The sequence below is a fragment of the Trachemys scripta genome, chromosome 8 (assembly GCF_013100865.1).
Source record: "Trachemys scripta elegans isolate TJP31775 chromosome 8, CAS_Tse_1.0, whole genome shotgun sequence".
Classification (NCBI taxonomy): domain Eukaryota; kingdom Metazoa; phylum Chordata; order Testudines; family Emydidae; genus Trachemys; species Trachemys scripta.
In genome coordinates, this window is record NC_048305.1 from 76,219,080 (window position 1) to 76,238,498 (window position 19,419).

The 19,419-nt window shown below is 39.7% G+C and overlaps 1 protein-coding gene across 8 annotated transcripts in view; it reads left to right on the forward strand.

The window, feature by feature from the left end:
* TGFBR3 (transforming growth factor beta receptor 3) overlaps positions 1–19,419 on the forward strand; it is a 175,574-nt gene that overhangs the window by 124,009 nt on the left and 32,146 nt on the right. For all 8 annotated transcript variants that reach the window (XM_034779115.1, XM_034779117.1, XM_034779116.1 and 5 more), the window contains 4 exons: positions 2,502–2,685; positions 9,478–9,646; positions 11,942–12,089; positions 16,654–16,843. In XM_034779115.1, coding sequence (XP_034635006.1) covers positions 2,502–2,685; positions 9,478–9,646; positions 11,942–12,089; positions 16,654–16,843 — 691 coding nt within the window. The remainder of the gene's footprint in view (positions 1–2,501; positions 2,686–9,477; positions 9,647–11,941; positions 12,090–16,653; positions 16,844–19,419) is intronic.

The following is a 19,419-nucleotide window of genomic DNA, read 5'->3' on the forward strand; positions in this document are numbered from 1 at the left end:
ATAATACAAGGTGAACTGAATGACCTTGTCAGGGATTTGGAACTACCCAAGAGTAAGGCAGAGCTATTGGGCTCCAGACTACAGCAGTGGAATCTCCTGGCAGGTGATGCTAGGGTTTCCATGTTCTGTGACTGTCAAAAGGATCATTCTTCTTCATGGAAAGTGATCTTGTAGCCTGCAACAACATCGATGGTGTGATGGCAGCCCTCAACATCATTCACGATCCAGATGAGTGAAGACTGTTCATTGATTCATCAAAGACGAGTCTTAAAGCTGTTTTACTGCATAATGACAATGTTCTGCCATCAATTCCAGTTGGTCATGCAGTCCATATGAAGGAAACCTATGACAACATGAAACAACTTTTGAGGTGCATAAACTATGACCAACATCAGTGGCAGCTTTGTGGCAATTTGAAGGTTGTTGCTCTCTTGCTTGGTCTGCAGACTGGATACACAAAGTACTGCTGTTTTCTCTGCGAATGGGATAGTCGTGCAAGAGATTCCCACTACATCAAGAAAGATTGGCCACTCCGACAGTCATTGGAGCCTGGGAGGAAAAGTGTTCAGCATCCACCACTTGTTGAATCAAGGAAGATTTTGTTATCACCCTTACACATCAAGCTGGGTCTGATGAAGAACTTTGTCAAGGCCATTGACAAAACACAAGCAACTTTCAAGTACCTCCGTGGAAAATTTCCAAGGTTAAGCGAAACTAAGATAAAGGAAGGTGTCTTTGTTGGTCCTCAGATTCATGAACTTCTTCGAGATGATGCATTTGACCATGCACTGCGTGGCAAGGAAAAGACGGCATGGAAAGCTTTCCAGTTAGTGGCAATAAATTTTCTCGGAAACAACAAGGCAGACAACTACAGGTTGTTGGTGGAAAACCACCTCAAAGCATACAAAAGCCTTGGTTGCAACATGTCACTAAAGATGCATTTTTTTTGCACTCTCATCTAGATTTTTTTCCATCGAACTGCGGAGCAGTGAGCGACGAGCATGGCGAGCGATTTCACCAGGACGTTGCAACAATGGAGAAACGCTATCAGGGCAAATGGAGCCCATCAATGCTTGCAGACTATTGCTGGACAGTGACAAGAGATGCTCCATTTAATTAATACAAGAGACAAGCCACAAAGCGCCGAGTAGACACTGAATAGGACTAAACTATGTACATAATAGTTTTTTCCTTTTGTTTCATAATAAATTTTATGTATATAACCCTTTTGCTGATTTTTAAAGTGTTACATAAACAGGACAGGTGCAATATTATCATGTAAAGCAACCATAAACACATGAAAAGACCTAGGTTTACAATTTATGATTAAAACTCTAGTATCTACACAATATACATAGACATAAAATGTAAAAACTTAAATATCTTAGAAACAGTAGCCAATGAGTTGTTTTAATTGTCATATTTGAATTCAGCACATCAAAATACATAATAAATAGCACATTTTATCTCTGAAGCAGACGACTTCTCAAAAACTGTAGACCAGTGTCATCAATCACATTGAATGAGCACAAAATACAGTCTAGGATTGATGACTTTTAGTTGCTTTGAGCTGCTCGAATCCTGAGCCAGCTATGCGCTGATCCAGTCCAAACATGTACATTAGAACCACCTACAGATGCTCTAAATTACACTAGCTGCCAGTGGCCAGCCCCAAAGGATCAATGTGACAGCCTTCTGTGCCACCAGACTGGGATGATCTTCCTTGGGCTGTAATGCTGGATTTAGGGCTACCTTTCACCACCAGTATGCCAGAAAGCAGTCCAGTGTAGGGGAGAATCTGGCCCTCTGATCTCACCTGCTCCAGATTGACTCCATTGCTACTCCACCAAAGTCCGTTGGGTTGCTTGGCCTTACCATGACATGTCTAAGAATTATTTGGCTCTCATTCTTCATTTCACTCTGTTCTGTTTCTGCAGCCGACATATTTGAATATCTCAAGTCTTTTGCACATATCCTCATTATAGTGACATGCACTATTCCTCGGTTTTCATTATTTTTAAAGTGGATATGAGTGAGATGTTAGGTTGCCCATCAGAGCCTCAGATAGTGTAGTGTATTTGTAAGCTCTTTTCTAAAGATGTATAATTCCTCTTACATTTTGGATCAGACATTTCAAGCCTCCAGACACATGCTCCTGTCAAGAAAGCAACAAAATGAGTTTTTCTTTAATAAAATAAGGTATTCTCATCTGGGTGAGGCTTTCAGTCATTATCTTCGGCTAACCAGGACAAGCATGACCTTGTGTTCTTTCTGATCATGTGATATTTAAAATGATTACATGTTGTCTAAACAGTTTTTAAAAATTGTCTGTTAAGCAGATTTTAAAACATGCGAAGTTTAAGATAAGAGCAGTGGTGGCAAATGTCACTTCATCACTTGCAATGAACAGATTTCTGTGTGACAGATTAAATGGCTTTTTAAAAAAAATTCTATACTAGGTAAATGTGTCCATATTAAAAATACATTTTTGTTCCCATCAGGTATCTCCAGGTTCCATTGTTCAATTTGAGAAGGGAAATTTCTCCTTGGCAACAGAAACCGAAGAAAAGCCTTTCCCTCAGGGAAATGAACATCTGTTACAGTGGGCCCAAAAGGAATATCGAGCAGTCACGTCTTTCACTGAACTCAAAATATCGAGAAACATTTACATCAAAGTGGGAGAAGGTAAGGATATTTTTTAAACAGAACAGCGAGGGCATTATAGCAGGATGGTGAGAATGAGGCGCATTATAGTTTGTATTTTACGTTGTGTGTCTTAATGAAATATAATGCTCAATATTTTAGAATGGAGACATGGTTAAGGAACATGTGGCGGGAGGGGAACAACAAGTCTGAATATCAGGCCATGGAGTTAGGTTCCTATGTAGGGATTCTGATGCCTTATTTTAGGCAGCCAAGTTGGGAAATTTTGCCCAGACTCCATTAGATGAGTCAAATATTTAAGAAGTCGCATTTTCTAAAAGGGTAAATGAATCGTGCTGACTAATCAGGTAGCCTGTACTCTTCATTGAAAGGATTGATCCTCAGAAACTGAGGCTGAGTGGGATTTATTTTTGCTAGCCAGAAAGTCACTGAGCTTTTTCTCTGTTTATTGCTTTAATTCAAGAAATAGACAGGGAATAGAGTGCTTTGCACAAAGAATTGTTCCCTTCTACCATTTTGAAAGATAAGTAGCCCCCAACTTGGACACGTGTATTTTGTAGCCTCAAGGATTCAGCCTGAATTAAAGTGAACTCTTTTCTCCAGCTGCCTTTTTTCTGAGGTCTGGTCTATACTACCCGCCTGAATCGGCGGGTAGAAATCGACCTCTCGGGGATCGATTTATCGTGTCCCGTCGGGACGCGACAATCGATCCCCAAATCGGCGCTCTAACTCCACCAGCGGAGGTGGTAGTAAGCGCCGCCGACAAAAAGCGGCAGAAGTCGATTTTGCCACCGTCCTCACAATGGGGTAAGTCGGCTGCAATACGTCGAATTCAGCTACGCTATTCACGTAGCTGAATTTGCGTATCTTAAATCAACTCCCCGCTGTAGTGTAGATGTACCCTGAATGTACTCTGAGAGTTAGTTCGGGAGAGTTGCTATATGGTGCTGACCTGCAGCATACTTACTGCATGTACCCATTCAGTTAGCCCATTAGGAAATTCTCACCACTTACAAAGGCAGTTGAAAGCCTTTTTGTGCTGTCTGGCCATAATGCCCTACATCTTCACAAAGAGGGTGGGGAGTTACTGAGTGCAGCTTTCCCGGGAGGGACAATTTTCATGCAGGCCTGGATGATAGGTGGAGGGTGCCAGTTTATTTTGCATGCATATTTGGCATCAGAAAAAGTCAAGAGTCATTCACTAACTTGCTGCAACTCTCTTATTTAGTGCTCTGAAGGCATAATCAGAGTTGTAGATCAAAACAATGTTGGTACCAAAACACAGTGTAAATAATACTGAGATACAGACTGAGCACAGAGATTCAAAGTGAAGGCTTCAGCACAACTGTTAGTGCCCAGGTATTGTAAAACTGGCACCGAATATTATCCAGCAATATGAGGCTCCTTACGGTACTATGACTGGGAACAGTAGAAATCAGTGGGAAATTTTAGCGAACTCCAGCAAGTATTAGAAATATAGCATTTACCAGAACCAGTGGGCTGCCTAATTCAGCAGTGCTCCTGCAGTAATGCTGGAGAAGACGAAACTGCTGTGTAATTCGCCTAGCCAGTTACCCAAGACTATGTGGAGAAAACATGCTTTCCCAAGCGCCTGCATGTGATCACTTTATTTCCTGAAGCATGAGTCTTGCCCCCGCAAATCAGAACATGCCTGTTGGTTTTATCAAAACCTGCCAAATTTCTGCAGGGATTCCCCCGTTTGATTTCTTTTCTACTTGGCACCAGTCTAAGACTTTAATGCCAGAGGGTCATTCAGAAATATATTTATTAGTTTATTAAACTGAACTGCCTTCATTGCTGTTCTTGGAACATACGTACGTTAGTGGTAGTTGTCTGTATGCTGTAGAGATGAACGATTAATTAGATACTTCAAAAATCGGACTGAATTTTGTAGGCTGATCTTGAAGTCTCCAATCAGATAAGCAGTTAAATATATAAGAAGCTTGCTACAGCTAAAAAAATGTTGAACACCACAATTCAACTAGGAATAACCACACGAGATGGGGCTTGGCAAGCAACCAAGATCGACACTTTTTCAAGGAGTTTCTACAAACAAGTTGAACTGTAACCCCTATTTGGGTTTTAGATTCAAACATCTTTTAAGTCCTGGTAAGTTGAGACTTGAGTCCTCAAATGGGCAGAAGAGTGAAAAATCAGATATCTTCAGAGTATGTACCACAGCAGTCAAATGGCAAGAAGATTGCACACAGTATCTCTTTTGCAGTATCCCTCCCTGCAAGTTTAATAAGGGAATTGCTGAGAAACAAAATACTGAATTGGCCAAAATGCAACATACGCTGAATGAGGTTTCAGGCTTTTGAAACAAAGGTTAGGCCCAGAGCCAGAGCCCAGCCTGCAAGCTGATGATTGGCTCCTGTAAAGTGCTAGGCACCCTCCACTTCCACTGGCTCCAGTGAGAGTTAATTGTACTTGGCATGAATTAGGGCACCTGATTGTGTCACCTATACCTGTGTTGGGTAGTACCTGATTTCAAAAGGACTTCACATAGCATGGTACTACTCAGCATGAATAAAGGAGGCAGAATCTGGTCCAGGAGGAGCTCAGCTCTTTCGAGGCTCAGGCCCTAACTGTGAATAAATTTGAACAGAAAATTCAGTTCGGGGTGGGGGGAAGACTGGCACCTGAAGAAGAAAGCTCTTTCCAAGGACAAAATCACTTCTAACTTTGCTGTTCTAAGAAAACACTGGTGAAGCAAGGAATGGCAGCTGAAGGGATGTGGAAATCTAGCAAACCAGGTCAGGGCTAGGAGCATACAAATCATGGGGATGCCATACCTCAAGGATATAATGGAACTGGCTGATTAGAGATCAGATGGATGGGCATAATCAGAACATTAGGCAGACTGCACTGAAATCCTGGGCCAAGGAAATATATGTGAAATGGTGTTACTATGTAAAATGAAGAGGGACTCAGAAAATAACTGAAGTGGAGAACAGTCTGATCACTGTTATCAGAGTTCAGAGAGTGAGACTGGATTCTGTTTGAGGGACCTGTCAGTGGAACTATTCTCAGTACAAGACCTCAGCCAGGCACACACAAGGAGAAATCCCTTTAATGATATTTAAAAGGATGTTATTGATACAGATGTGATGACAGCAATTTTTTGTCCTGCAAAAGTTAGAATAACCTATGATGACGAAACATGTATGTTTTAGGACACAGACTGTACAAAATGCTTATGGGATAAAATGTAATCAGACATTGCTGGTGCAGGTGCTGAAACTTCTATGTAGGACAGGACCCAAGTTTGGTTAGCATCAGTTAATAAATAGCCTGTTGCATGCTATTACTGTAGATACTAATTGTTCCTCCAATCATTTACTACAGTTGATGGCTTTGTTTAGTTCAGAAATCCTGTGAGTATAAACTCCATAAATATTTGGGTACCTGCCCTGTAGTTAATTTCTTTGTCAGTGATAGGTGTGGTGGGTATAAAGTGGTGCTATACCACATGGTTTGCAGGATTACTGCTTTATATATTTCATTGAGTTCATAGTCAAGCTTTTGCTAATTAATCTACAGAATTTTGTACTGAATCATTTTATAGTTTTGGGGTTACTACTTGAAATCACATTCACCTCTCTTCTCCCTGGCCTGACCCTTTCTCACCCCACCTTTTGAGGAGCCCTCCAAACTCATCCCTGTTGGGGAACAAAATCTCCACAGTAGTTTTAAATTCTCCTTGGTACCATTTTAAAGCTGAGATTTCTGTGCTCTCTTCAACATTCTGGAATAGCAGTGTGCAAAGAAATGAGTTAGACCACCAACATGAGTGACAGAGAGATTCCTCTGCTTACTCCTGGGCTGAAATCCCAAACCTCTCCCTTATACCAGACTTAGGGTACATCTACACTACAGGGGGGAGTCGATTTAAGATACGCAAATTCAGCTACGTGAATAGCGTAGCTGAATTCGACGTATCGCAGCCGACTTACCCCGCTGTGAGGACGGCGGCAAAATCGACTTCTGCGGCTTTCTGTCGACAGCGCTGACTCCCACCTCTGCTGGTGGAGTAAGAGCATCGATTCGGGGATCGATTGTCGCGTCCCAACGGGACGCGATAAATCGATCCCCGAGAGGTCGATTTCTACCCGCCGATTCAGGCGGGTAGTGTAGACCTAGCCTTAGACTTTGCAAGGTGAGTTCCAGTTGGACGGAATTTTTACAGCTGAATTCTAAACAGTGGTTTGTCATGGAAAGGTGATACAAATAATGGCTCCTAATGCTCTTAAGTGAGGAGCACTAAACTGTGTCCAATTTAAGGTCACATTGGCCAAGAACCCAAGGTTCATACAGAATGTAGCAGGATGCAGCCTCCCTTATCTTTAAAATGGAAGTGCTGCCCACAGAAACTACAGGTCCCGATGTACAATATTCCACCTTAATCCAAGCAATCTGGCAGGCTCTGAAGATGAAGCATCTGCCAGCTACATTGCAGAACTCCAGTGGGTACACTTTGGCAAATTGTGTTTCAAGGCATCTGTATATTCTGACCAGATACCCTATCATGTATTCTTCCATGCATATTTTACAGCAAATTCCATGGTATTATTGTCTGGAGATTACAGGAAGGTGGAGAGGCCGTAAACCAACCACTCCATAAATCATTTTTTAAACCCCAATTAAATAGATTATTAAAACCTTAAACTCCCCCTCTCAAGCAACTAGAAAATTCATAAACTAGAAAGTAATGACCAAGGGCAGACAGAATGGGGTTCCTTTTATCTTCTGTTACAATCAGTGTCTTGGAAATTACAAGTGGCAAGAGTAAACAGTTTTTTATGAGGAGGAAAAAGAAAAACTATACGTATACGTCAAATAGCCAGTGAGAGAGAGTTAAAATGAAGAGCAGAGGGAGAGTGTACTATCGAGAAGAGGCCCAGAGTGAGGAGTCTCAGAACCAGTGGCAGGCGGAGAAACAGACTGATTGATTGAAAATTCTAGAAACACTTAATGAAGATGCCAGGAACAGGAATCAAGCTCTTTGCGGTGGCTAATGATATAAAGCATGTGGTGATCATCCATGACCTACTGAGAGGCAATTATTTTATGGCATGAAATATATTACAGTGCTGCTGCTGAGGGTTAAATATCATTTATTTGAGTTCAGTACAGATCATTTTCCATCCGCTGCTACGTGGGAGGAGTTGGCAGAATTGCAGCTGCATTCAGAGCTCATCATCTGGCCGGGCACATAACAGATGTTAGGGGAGTGCTCTGTTGGGCAGCTTGCATAATTGTAGTCTCATATAGTTTTGATAGAAAGATTATCTAGAGGAAGAAGCAAAGTGAATATTCAAAGACCGTTTTGTGCAGGGTTGGGAAAAGGAGCCATCTTAGCTGGTTGCACTATGCCTAGGGATTGCAGGAGTCTCTATATGAAGTTATGTACCAAACTAGAAGTCACTTGAAGGATGATGAGTCAGCCATAACGTAGAGAACCAAATGTTACAAGTGGTCTTAGCTCAGTTTCTAAGTCTGTTGTGCAATTTTGACTGTACCATATCCTAAGTTTGCTCATGAAAACTAAGTAGCTGTTCATCATGCTACTGATTTTTGGAAGGATAATCTTGTGGTTAGAGCAAAGGGATAGATAGGAGTTTGGGGTTTTATTTCTGTCCTTGTCACTGACTTCTTGTATGACCTTGGACATGTCACTTAAAACCTCTGTGCCATAGTGTCTCCATCGGTAAAATGAGGATAACTGCTTCACAGCATACTGTGAAGATTAATTCTTATGTTAAAGCACTTTCAATTCCTTGGATGGAAGGCCCTACAGAAATGCAAAGTATTATTATGGAAATACTGGTATTTTGAATGCAATTTTACAGGCCCTATTTAAAAATCTGGCCCCAAAAACTATTGCTTCTGTTGTTTTGCATCACAGACTCAAAGGACCACCATCAATATGAAATCTCAGCAGTATTAAAGAAAAATAAAATAAAGTATAGTAGTTTCAGGTACCACATTTGCCGTTGAACCTATCTGTTGTGACTTTATAATCAGTTTTCCCTCTTGCTGCATGAAAGGTATACAAACAAGGGAAATGCGTATATAAAGAAAACAATTAAACTGACTATATACAAAGTATGGTCAAACACACAAAGTAAGAAAACTGAAAATAGAGAGAGAAAATATCTGATCTCTTTCACTTATATTAACCTTGGATGTTATGACTAATGACTAAAAAAAATTCAGAAGGAAGGAAGTCTAGCTTTTATGTTGAAAGTAGAGTGACCAGATAGCATATGTGAAAAATCGGGGGGGTGGGGGAATAGACACCTATATAAGAAAAAGCCCTGAATATCGGGACTGTCCCTATAAAATCGGGACATCTGGTCACCCTAGTTGAAGGTATCCCTTTTAAATATTTTTTTGTGAATTACATTCAAAAGAAATATTTTTTTAAACACAGTGCGCCAGATTAAGTGTACTTTTATTCATTCTGAAGAAAGTTTACTATACCCATCATTTTTCAGCTATCACCTTTACTACACCTGTAATTTACTACACCTGTTTTCAGATGTCTGTATGTTGTAAATAGAAACTATCAATTATAAATTATTTATAGCTTTTGCTTCAGAGATGTCCTATATTGTTAGAACAGTAACACCATTTTTTTTCAAGATTGTTGGTGTATCATCCATACTTACGCAAGTAAGTATACTTAAATCAGGATTACAAGGAAGTGTTGTATTTAAGTGGAGTGTGTGTGTTGGGTCGGGTATACACATATATATCAGTGCATATGTGTATACTTTTTTTCCCCAGATCAAGTTTTTCCTCCCACATGCAACATAGAAAAGAATTTCCTCTCTCTGAATTACCTTGCGGGATATCTACAACCAAAGACAGCGGAGGGGTGCCTTATGTCTGCCACAGACCAAGAAAGAGAGGTTCATATAATTGAATTAATCACTCCAAACTCCAATCCCTACAGGTAAAGTGTCCACAAATTAAGTTATAAAGTAAACTTGTGAGGATTAGATAACTAAAGTAAAAATCCTAGTATCTGTCAAAAATGAAATCAATAGGACTTCTTGGTCATTATAAGAAAGAGTTGAAGAATCAGACCTGTTCTGCTTTAAATGAGGTAGAAATCTGATATTTAGTACAAGAAGGATATGGAGCAGGACCCTGGATTGATGCCTCAAAATGATACATTAATTTCCTGTTTGGACTGTAAAAGTAAAGTGTAGTTCCCGTGGGCCATATACTGCCATTGTTCTGCAGGCAGAACTCTATTCAAGTTGTGGGACTACTCACAGAGTAAGGGTGGCAGAGTCTGGCCTGAAGTGTTCAAGAGGAGCCAGCTGGCAGAAAGAAGTGAGCAGCATCTGGTAGCGAGCACTCCCAAATTGTAATCTCTGCATTATTAATGACTTGCCAAATCATTTAACCTCTGTGACTCAGTTTTCCTCACAGTATTGCTGTCAAGGGTATTAAGCTTAGCTAAAATGCCATAAGTTGTAGGGAAAGTTTTGGGGTACGGGTTGTGGGGTTTTTTGGGTTTTTTTTTTTTTGAAAGAGTACTAACTTGTAGCCTAACTGGTCTCAGTGGAGTCAATGGTAAATCTCTGCTTGATTTCAATGGAAGCAGAGTTAGGCCAATGTGGAGCATTTTTGAAAATTCCACCTGTAGAGTCCTATATAGGTGCTAAGTATTGTTATTGTACATAAAATCTGTATTTCACTGTCAGCATAGCAGTGCAGCTTTTCCACAGGCACCAGTGGAAGTGTGTATTCCTCAAAGATAGTGGAAAGAGACTAATGTCTGCTTACCAAAGAGACCAGGCAGATCTCTAAGAGTTACCGAATTTTGTCATAATTTCATTAAGAGCAAATTCAGCTCCTTGGCAATGGAATTGGTACACCTCAGTTATGCAAAGGAGTTCGGTTGGGAGAGAGCTACACAGGGGATGCGCACACCCAGCATGTTGCTGAACCCAGCTCTGCAGGAGTTCCTTAAATAGCAGTGCCTGGCAGTTTGAGGGAGGGCGGGGTCATGACAGAAGCAGGACAGGGTAGGGCCCATGGATTTGCTGCTGCGTGGCATGAGCTGGGACAGTAAAGGGCTACTTCCACCATTGTGGTGAAGCATAGCTTCTATGGAGCAGTTCCTTTTCATCACTGCCACCACTGGTCTCCTGTGGAGATACCCACTTACAGCCTTCTGCTTGGGTGGAGCTCTGGGTCTTGGTTTTGGCTGAAAGTCCATAATGGGAGTTTACTTTTCAAATATTTAAACTGCAAATGTTTCTTAGTTTAAATGTACTAGTAAAATTTAGGATTAAAAAATTCAGTACCTGCCTCAATCCTGTTATATGCCCAGATGCTGCCCATGTTGAAACCAACAGGAACTAAGAGAGACATGTGCATAACTACAGGAGATAATATCTCAGGGCCTGTGTCTTAAATCAAAATGCAAAGTTTAGTTGAGGCCCATTAATTGGCAACAAGCATACTTTTATGGTCTAAGACTTGGTAAAATCATGATGGAAATGAAGATTTTCTGTTGAATTTATATTCTGCATGAGGAAATGTTATTGCTGGGTAAAATCCACTTGCTCTACTTATTTTACTGTGCTGTTAAAAATCTGGATTGTATTCCTCAATTTTCCAGCAATCAGTAGGTTGGATGTCTGTGTGTTGTGTTTTTTTTTTTTTAAATAATTATATATCCAGAAGTATTGGAATCTAAACACGATAGTATAATAATTCTACGACACATGCAAAATTTTAAGAGCAGATATATTACTAAAACACATTTGTACTTTTTTGTGTTGCTGAACCTGCCTAGTTTATTTTGGTTTGTGGTTCGATGGGGTGATCTTTGTTCTTTAATATATCTATACCCATGGAAACCGAAATAACTGTATATTTAAGAGTTGTTTTGTTGAAATAAGGAAAAAATATTGTATAAAGCAAACTACTAGTGGTTCAGTTTAATCTAGCTTAAATAACAGCTGGAACAAATAACAAAAACTTTTTGTAAATAAGAGATAAAATATTGAACAATAATTATTAGTCTGAAAAAGCACTTGTTTCTGTTATGTAAAATCATTTTAGTGTGTGTGAAGTAACAATCTGTTTTGCACATGTTGTGTTGCCTGGGATGATCTCCAGGATTTTAATCAGCTGGCCAGACACTGGAATCATGATGGACTGGAAGAAGTTTGACAGCTGAAAATTTCTGGCATTCTGGTCTTACTTTGCCTTTATTTTCCATATACAGTGCTTTCCAGGTGGATATAATCATTGACATTAGACCATCTCAACCAGACGTCATGCTTGTCAGGGACCTCATACTTATCCTCAAGTGTAAAAAGTCTGTCAATTGGGTTATCAAGTCACATGATGTTCAGGGAAAACTGGAAGTGATTGTAAGTTAATGCATTTTTTTAATTTTTCAAGAAGCAAAATGCTGTTAATAGCTAATATGTTATGTGAATGAGTTAGAGTACAATAACAGACTGCACTCTGAATGTCTTCTCCCTCTTAGCTAACATCCCTGGGTTATTAGCACTTTTCACAAAGTAGCATTCAAAAGTCTCTACATATATACAGAGGAACACATACACAGAAGAACTCTTCTGGCAGCTGGTGACATTTGGGTCAGGAGTGGATGGTGCTGCTGAATAGAACGTAAATCCCTCCCATTTATCTGACACCCATGAGATGTAGGCAGATTCCTTACACATTGGAAAAAAATATTCACTTCTCATGTGCCAGTACCTCAGTGAATGAATTCATAAGTTCATCTCAGAAGTTGGCAAGATGCCTGCAAGGCCCTGGAGAGAGCTGAATCTAGATCTCCTGGGAGGATTGTAGGCAGCGTGCAGGGTCTTGAGGGTAAGGGGAGTAAAGGGAAAACAGGAGGGATGCTCAGGCTATGAAAGGAAAAGTTATCTTTTGTGACATCTCAAAATCCCACTCCCTTGCCAGTGTGTGGAAGGGTAAAGTGTGCCCTGGGTAGTCCTGTACAGTAAGGGAAAGCCCAAGCTTAGTTTACTGAGCTTAGCACATCTGTAAACACAGGGATACCCCTCCCCCCTCCCAAAAAAGTTTAAATTCTCATTCAGGATTACTACATAGAATTTGCTACTGAATGTTTTAGGCATAAACTGGAACGATGCCTTTTTGAAGGAGTATTTTCGCATGCTGTAGAATTGAGAGCAAATCCACTGCATGCTCATAGGCAGCTAGAACCTAAATTGCATGTGCATGTAGCTACCTGAAAAAATTGCCATTTGTGGCTTATGTATTTGCTGTGATATGAAATCCTAAAGGACGGTAAAATGTCTCAAATGTTTATTAAGTGTTAAGAGCACAAAGCAAGATTATTTTTTATTAAAATGGCCCCTTTTTATAGTTCAATTACATATTCAATAGAAAAGATAGAATGTATTATTACATAAGAACGGCCATACTGGGTCAGACCAAAGGTCCATCTAGCCCAGTATCCCGTCTTCCGACATTGGCCAATGCCAGGTGCCCCAGAGGGAATGAACAGCACAGGCAATCATCAAATGATTCATCCCATGTTGCTCATCCCAGCTTCTGGCAAACAGAGCTAGGGACAACATCCATGTCTGTCCTGGCTAAGTGGATGACACAATGTAATGTTTCTCATTTAGCATAACAAAAACAGGAAACAATATTACATTTTGAAAGATTTGGATATCAGATCACTTTTATTTCCGTGCTAAAGTTCTTGGGCAAATATTTCCTCCATTGTGTCATTCAAAATGCATCCCTTTCTGAATATACATCCTTGGCCTACAGTAATTATGGGGGGAAAGAACTGAATGTCCCCATATCATTCAAGAAGACTGTACATGAAGATTACAGTGCTCATCCAAGATTTGGGCTGTGTTTATTCCTCTATTCAGATGAAGTTCTTTCCAAGCCCAATTTTGGATATTGCATAAAAACATTACAAAACAATTAGGTAATGTTTCATTATGTTCTTTTTTTACTAGCTGAATCAGTTCCACACTTCTTTGAATTTTCCTAACTTCTTGCCCTCAGCACAAATCACAATTGTCCTGGGAGAAAGTATTGGCAAACAGTGAAAGGTGAATACTAAGCTGCCTCTAAACCAGGGAAGGAAGTTTAAGGTCCAGATTCATAGACTCATAGACATTAGAGATGGAAAGACCAATTAGGTCATCTAGTCCATCCCACGTCTTGCTATGCTCATGAGATTTTTGATTAAATACGACAAACCAGTAATGTATTTCGTATGAAAAAAGGAATTACAAAATTATAGTGTACAATGGTCCAAATTCAGCCTGAGGTAAGTGGGCACAGTTCCACTCACACCGTGGCTGAATTTGGCCCATTTTGTACAGCATTACGTATTTGAATTGGTATTGTACCTGGGTAGATTAATGCAAATTATTTTTTGTCTCGCATTTAGAACACCACTTGGAATGCCTGGCATTCTAACCACTCCATTCAAGCATACCAAGTTTTGCAAAACTATAGGTTGTGCTGTGGGTGAGGAAGAGAAAATGCAATGTATTGCCAAGTTCTATTATCTCCCGTTCATTTTAGCATATATAAGTGCAAGTGGGAATGGGTGAAATTCTTGTAGGGTAAAAACCAAATGATTTAAATGCTTGGAGAAATGTTAGGACTGTGCTTTGGATGAGAAAAAATAACCAAGTACAATAAATGATGCCAAGTTCTGAAATGGTCTCCATTTCAGACTGCATTTGGGGTAGCTGTGTTTGTGTATTTGTTTTGGGGTGCCTGCCAAGTATAAAGGAGAAAAAATTCTGGAACCTACCAGAGGAAACTGCTGTTACATCTTCACAACAACATCTGGAAAATATGTAAATAGCTTTCTAGGTCTAACACATAATGGTTTATGAATATGGGTCCTCGAGGTGTGAACCAGGATGTTGACAGGGCATACAAATGAGTTGCCCAATTCTGCCAACCTTTGTTACTACACTTAGTCTCGGTGGGTTTGTGCACAGGAGTGAAGGTGTGCAGGTTCAGTGTGTAATGGAGAGGTGCAAACAAATCCTAAAATTGGCCAGTGCCAGTTAAGACAATAATATTTGTTTGGCTGTGTTGTCCTAACAACAAAATTAAAAAAGTGAGGACAGAAAGGAAAATACGGCAAATTTGGGGCAGTATAGTCATTCCAGCCAGTCAGAACTATGTTTACTTGAAATGTATATGAAGTTGTATCCAGATTAGTATCTGCTGAAAAGTAAAAGATTACTTGAACCAAGGTATTAAGAGGAGACACTAAAATTGGGATTCCCTTGTTTCCTTTTTGTTTTGTTTTTTTCCTCCTCCTTGAGGGATTTTCCTATATTGATGATGCTGCAGAAAACTTTGTGGCTACAGATCACCCGGCTCGCTTCTCATTATACTTTGCGCTTATAGTATGATCTTTTAACTGTAGATATCAAATTTTTATGTCTAAAGAGCCTGATAATGAATTCCCATTAACTTTTCTGGAAGTTGTGTATAAAGAATGTCAGATTGGACCTTTAGTGTTATCAACAGACCTACCTACTCATATCTCCTTGTCCAAAAACTTGGTTGGTGACACATTAAGAGGAAATGTATTTCTTTGAACCTTGATCTGAAGCAGCAGGCAGATATGACAACTGTCCTGCAGCAAACTGGCAAAGACAGATCAGCATTGTAAATCTTTTAAAGCCCTGCAGTGGGAAAGGATTAAGATTTGGTCATGTTGACAGCGAACAAAATGGGAAACAAATGGGGATTTTAGCAAAAATGCAGCATATATGATAGAGAAAATAATCAGGCATGGAAATGAAAGTGTTTCTTGTGCAGCATGAAAATAGTGTGATCTGCAGGCACATAGCAGCAGTTGTTAAAAAGTGGTCCATTTTCCTCTTTACTGGACGTTGTTATTACATTCAGCTTGGTCTGTAGTTAATGTGATTGTTACAGAACTGAACTTTGTGCAAATATATGTTTAAACCCAAGATACCAAATATTTAAAATAAATTTAAAGTGGAATAACAGCAAATATTTTATGATGGACCCTGTGACAGCTAGAGATGCTTGTTTTATCCCCTTGACTTGCAGATTTAAATGAGAGATTTGAAATTTAGCATAATTATTTATAATAAAATGAAAGATGACTGACATCTGTAATCATCTGAGAGTTGTTGTGTAATATCACTATGAATTTATTTGTGTACATACTTTTCATATTGTAGCTTATCAAGTTATGCACAAGTTGTATTTATGAGAATATACATCGTACTTATATATTTTTTTAAACATGTCTTATAGCTAGCTATAGTCCTGAAAGATGCTGAGTACTCTAGATTTCCAGTGACTGGAAAATTTACAGTGATGTTTGAGGATGCTCATCATTTTGCAGGAGGTATTCGGTACTTCGGAGGATCAATTTCTAAGAGCCTCTTCTAGCGAGACACTGAGGCCCAGCTGATTTCAATGGGAGTTAGTGCATAAATACCTCTGAGGATCTGGGTCTCAGTGTCCTCAAGTCCCATTGGCTTCTAAGGTGGAATAGATGATGTGCAGCTGCACCATAAAGGATTGGGTCGTAGGCTGTGCCTTTTTCATTGCTGCCATACTGTGCAGGAGACCGGACTAGTGGTACAATGAAGATTTTGCTTACATAATTAAAATGACAACCATCCCCGTAGTGACTAGTGAGGCAAGATGGACATTTGAAAAACTCGGGTCTCTTATTGTGGTTCACCTCAACTTATGGCTAACCTCAACTCATGGTCTGAAAATTATATGGTTATATTAAGGGTCATATGTTTGTCCCTGTGAACTTTTAGTAGGAAAGGGTAAAATATGTTAACAAACCAAATGCAATAAATGTTATTCTTTCGCATTTTTCAATTCATTTTTCTGTGACTGGAAAAAGCTTCAAGTGCCAATTCACGAACCAATCTATTTCTGTTTTATGTGCAGGCACCAAACAGTATTGGCTTTGGAAAAGAAACAGAACGATCTATGATTATGACTAAATTAGTAATACCTGATATTCCCTCATCTCATGAGAATTTGATTAAGTGGGCTTATGACCATGGCTATCACCCAGTTACTTCCTACACAATAGCCCCTGTGGCTAATAGGTTCCATCTACGAATTGAAGACAGTGGTAAGTATGAGGGTGGATTTTTATCATATACAAAAACATACCATACTCTTAGCTAAGTGACATTTTGACAGGGCCTCATGTGTTTGAGGTTTCATTCGCTGGGATCTCAGTACTTCCAGGCTCAAAGTACCAAGGGAGCTCACATCTTCCAATCAGCAAAATCTTACCAAAAAAAAAATTACAAGAGTTCTAGTAAGAAACCCCTGGAGACTGTGCTATTACCTGAAATATTGGTAGAATTGAGTATCTGCATTTACCACAACCTGAAGCTAATACAATTAACTGTACTTAGTGGTCTCTGGAATTAGGGACCACCAATGCCTGGACAGGTTGTTAATTAGTCTGGTTTTGTCTTTCAAAAATGTGAACATAATGTTTCCCTGAGTTATTTTAAATGGTTTACACACAAAATTGTCTCAACAGAAGAGCCTGAGCAAAGATAGTAAATCAAAAGGCTTTTAAAAGATAGCGTTATTGGGCCAAAGTCACTGATGACAAAAGTGGGTCCAACTCCATTTAAGCCAGTTAAAGAATAGTCACTTATACTAGATCTGAATTTGGCCCATTGAGAATAATGTTTTGCATAATAAAAAAAAAGCTTATATTTGTGTATCTAGAGTAGTTGTATGGCCTCCAGAGAATTAACTGCTTGAAATCAGATAATGTGATTTCAGCCCTGAATAACAATGCAGAGAGCCACAGGGAAATACTATTCTTGTTTGCCCACCAGTGTAAATCAAGAGAACTTTATTGAATATTGAAGTTACCCTGGTGTACATCTGGAACTCCAGTTGAGTTAATTCTGGATTTACATTGGCAGGTAACAGTAAAATTTTACTCCAGGAATTTGTGTGACAGCAACATTGTTGAAGTGAATATACTGTATTAATTGGTTGTGATGTTTCCTTCTCATTTTTTTACCCTTTGCAGATAATAGGCCCATTCCTCAAAGTCCTTTTTCAGTCCTTACTGAAACAAAATTCCAGCAGTAGATATGCCTGATTAAAGACTTACAGGATTGGGCCCGTCATCCACTACTGCACTCTCTAAAGGAAAAATTGTTGTAGTTGCTTTTGCAGTCCCGCAAGGACAGTTATTCTGGATAATGTTTGTCACGGTGTCTAGGATGTGGCTCAAAACCAAGAGTGCCCAAGTCAGGTCAGCCTGTCAGAAAACAGGACAGATACCCCAAACTGGTGGTATATTCTATAATTAGATTTTACCAAACCAGTACCAAATGTGTACTCCTGGATTACTATATTAGCCTTACCATGGAGCCACAGAAAAGCCCCTTTGGCAAGATGTGATGGAGAGCCTCTCAGACAAATTGGACTTTGTGATGAAAGGTTATTAAAACTAAAATTCATCTCACATTAGGTTCTTCCAACCCCAAAATGTCAGCAACTCACCCCAGGTCAATGGATGCTCTGGATCTCATACCAAACCCCATGCTGAGAGCCAATGTCTTTAGCAAACTAAAGAAAAATAAATCAGTTATTGAGAGGTTAAAGAAGGCAAAATATAGAACCGGTGTGTCAGAGTTTGTAAGTCCAGTTGATAGCAGAGATGTAATGTCTGCTAGTTCCCACAAGTCTCTCATGGTTTCCCAAAATAGTTTTGGGGACCTCTGTCTTGTATCTGGAACGCCCCCTGACAGCATCCAAATAGATCAGAGATGCAGAATTGATCCCAGAGTTCCTCCTTGTAGTTGAAAACAGTCTAGAAAGTGCTTTTAACACAGCATGGGCGCTCCCGCTGTTGACTAAACAGACAAAGTTCGTGTATTTTCCATTTTTGCATAATGGCCCTTGCTTTGAAGTTAAAAAAACTTTAATTTACATTTCCAAGGCTCCAATCTCCAATGGGAAACATAATGTAACGACAATGTGATAACCAGAAACAATCCTTCATGTAGTTTTACACATCAACTAAATTCACATCTAAAAATTAACACACGTTATTGTTTTAGGGTTAACTAAGTACAAGGATAGCAAGCACAGGAAATAGACAAGTGGATACAATAACGTTAGTATTTCCTTTGGATCTATACTAGCAAGTGAATTAGTTTGCACACACTATGACCTTTTATCATTTCTTTGGTATTCATACACAAGTGAATTCCAATTATAAAGAACTTGATGGGATAGAATACAATACAGTTTGCGGATGACACTAAGCTGCGGGGGAGAGGTAAACAAGCTGGAGGGTAGGGATAGGGTCCAGAGTGACCTAGACAAATTGGAGGAATGGGCTAAAAGAAATTTGAGGTTCAACAAGGACAACTGCAGAGTCCTGCACTTAGGAAGGAAGAATCCCATGCATTGCTACAGGCTGGGGACTGACTGGCTAAGCAGCAGTTCTGCAGAAAAGGACCTGGGGTTTACAGTGGACAAGAAGCTGGATATGAGACTGTGTGCCCTTGTTGCCAAGAAGGCTAATGGCATATTGGGCTGTATTAGTAGGAGCATTGCCAGCAGATTGAGGGAAGTGATTATTCCCCTCTATTCGGCACTGGTGAGGCCACATCTGGAATATTGCATCCAGTTTTGGGCTCCCAACTACAGAAAGGATGGACA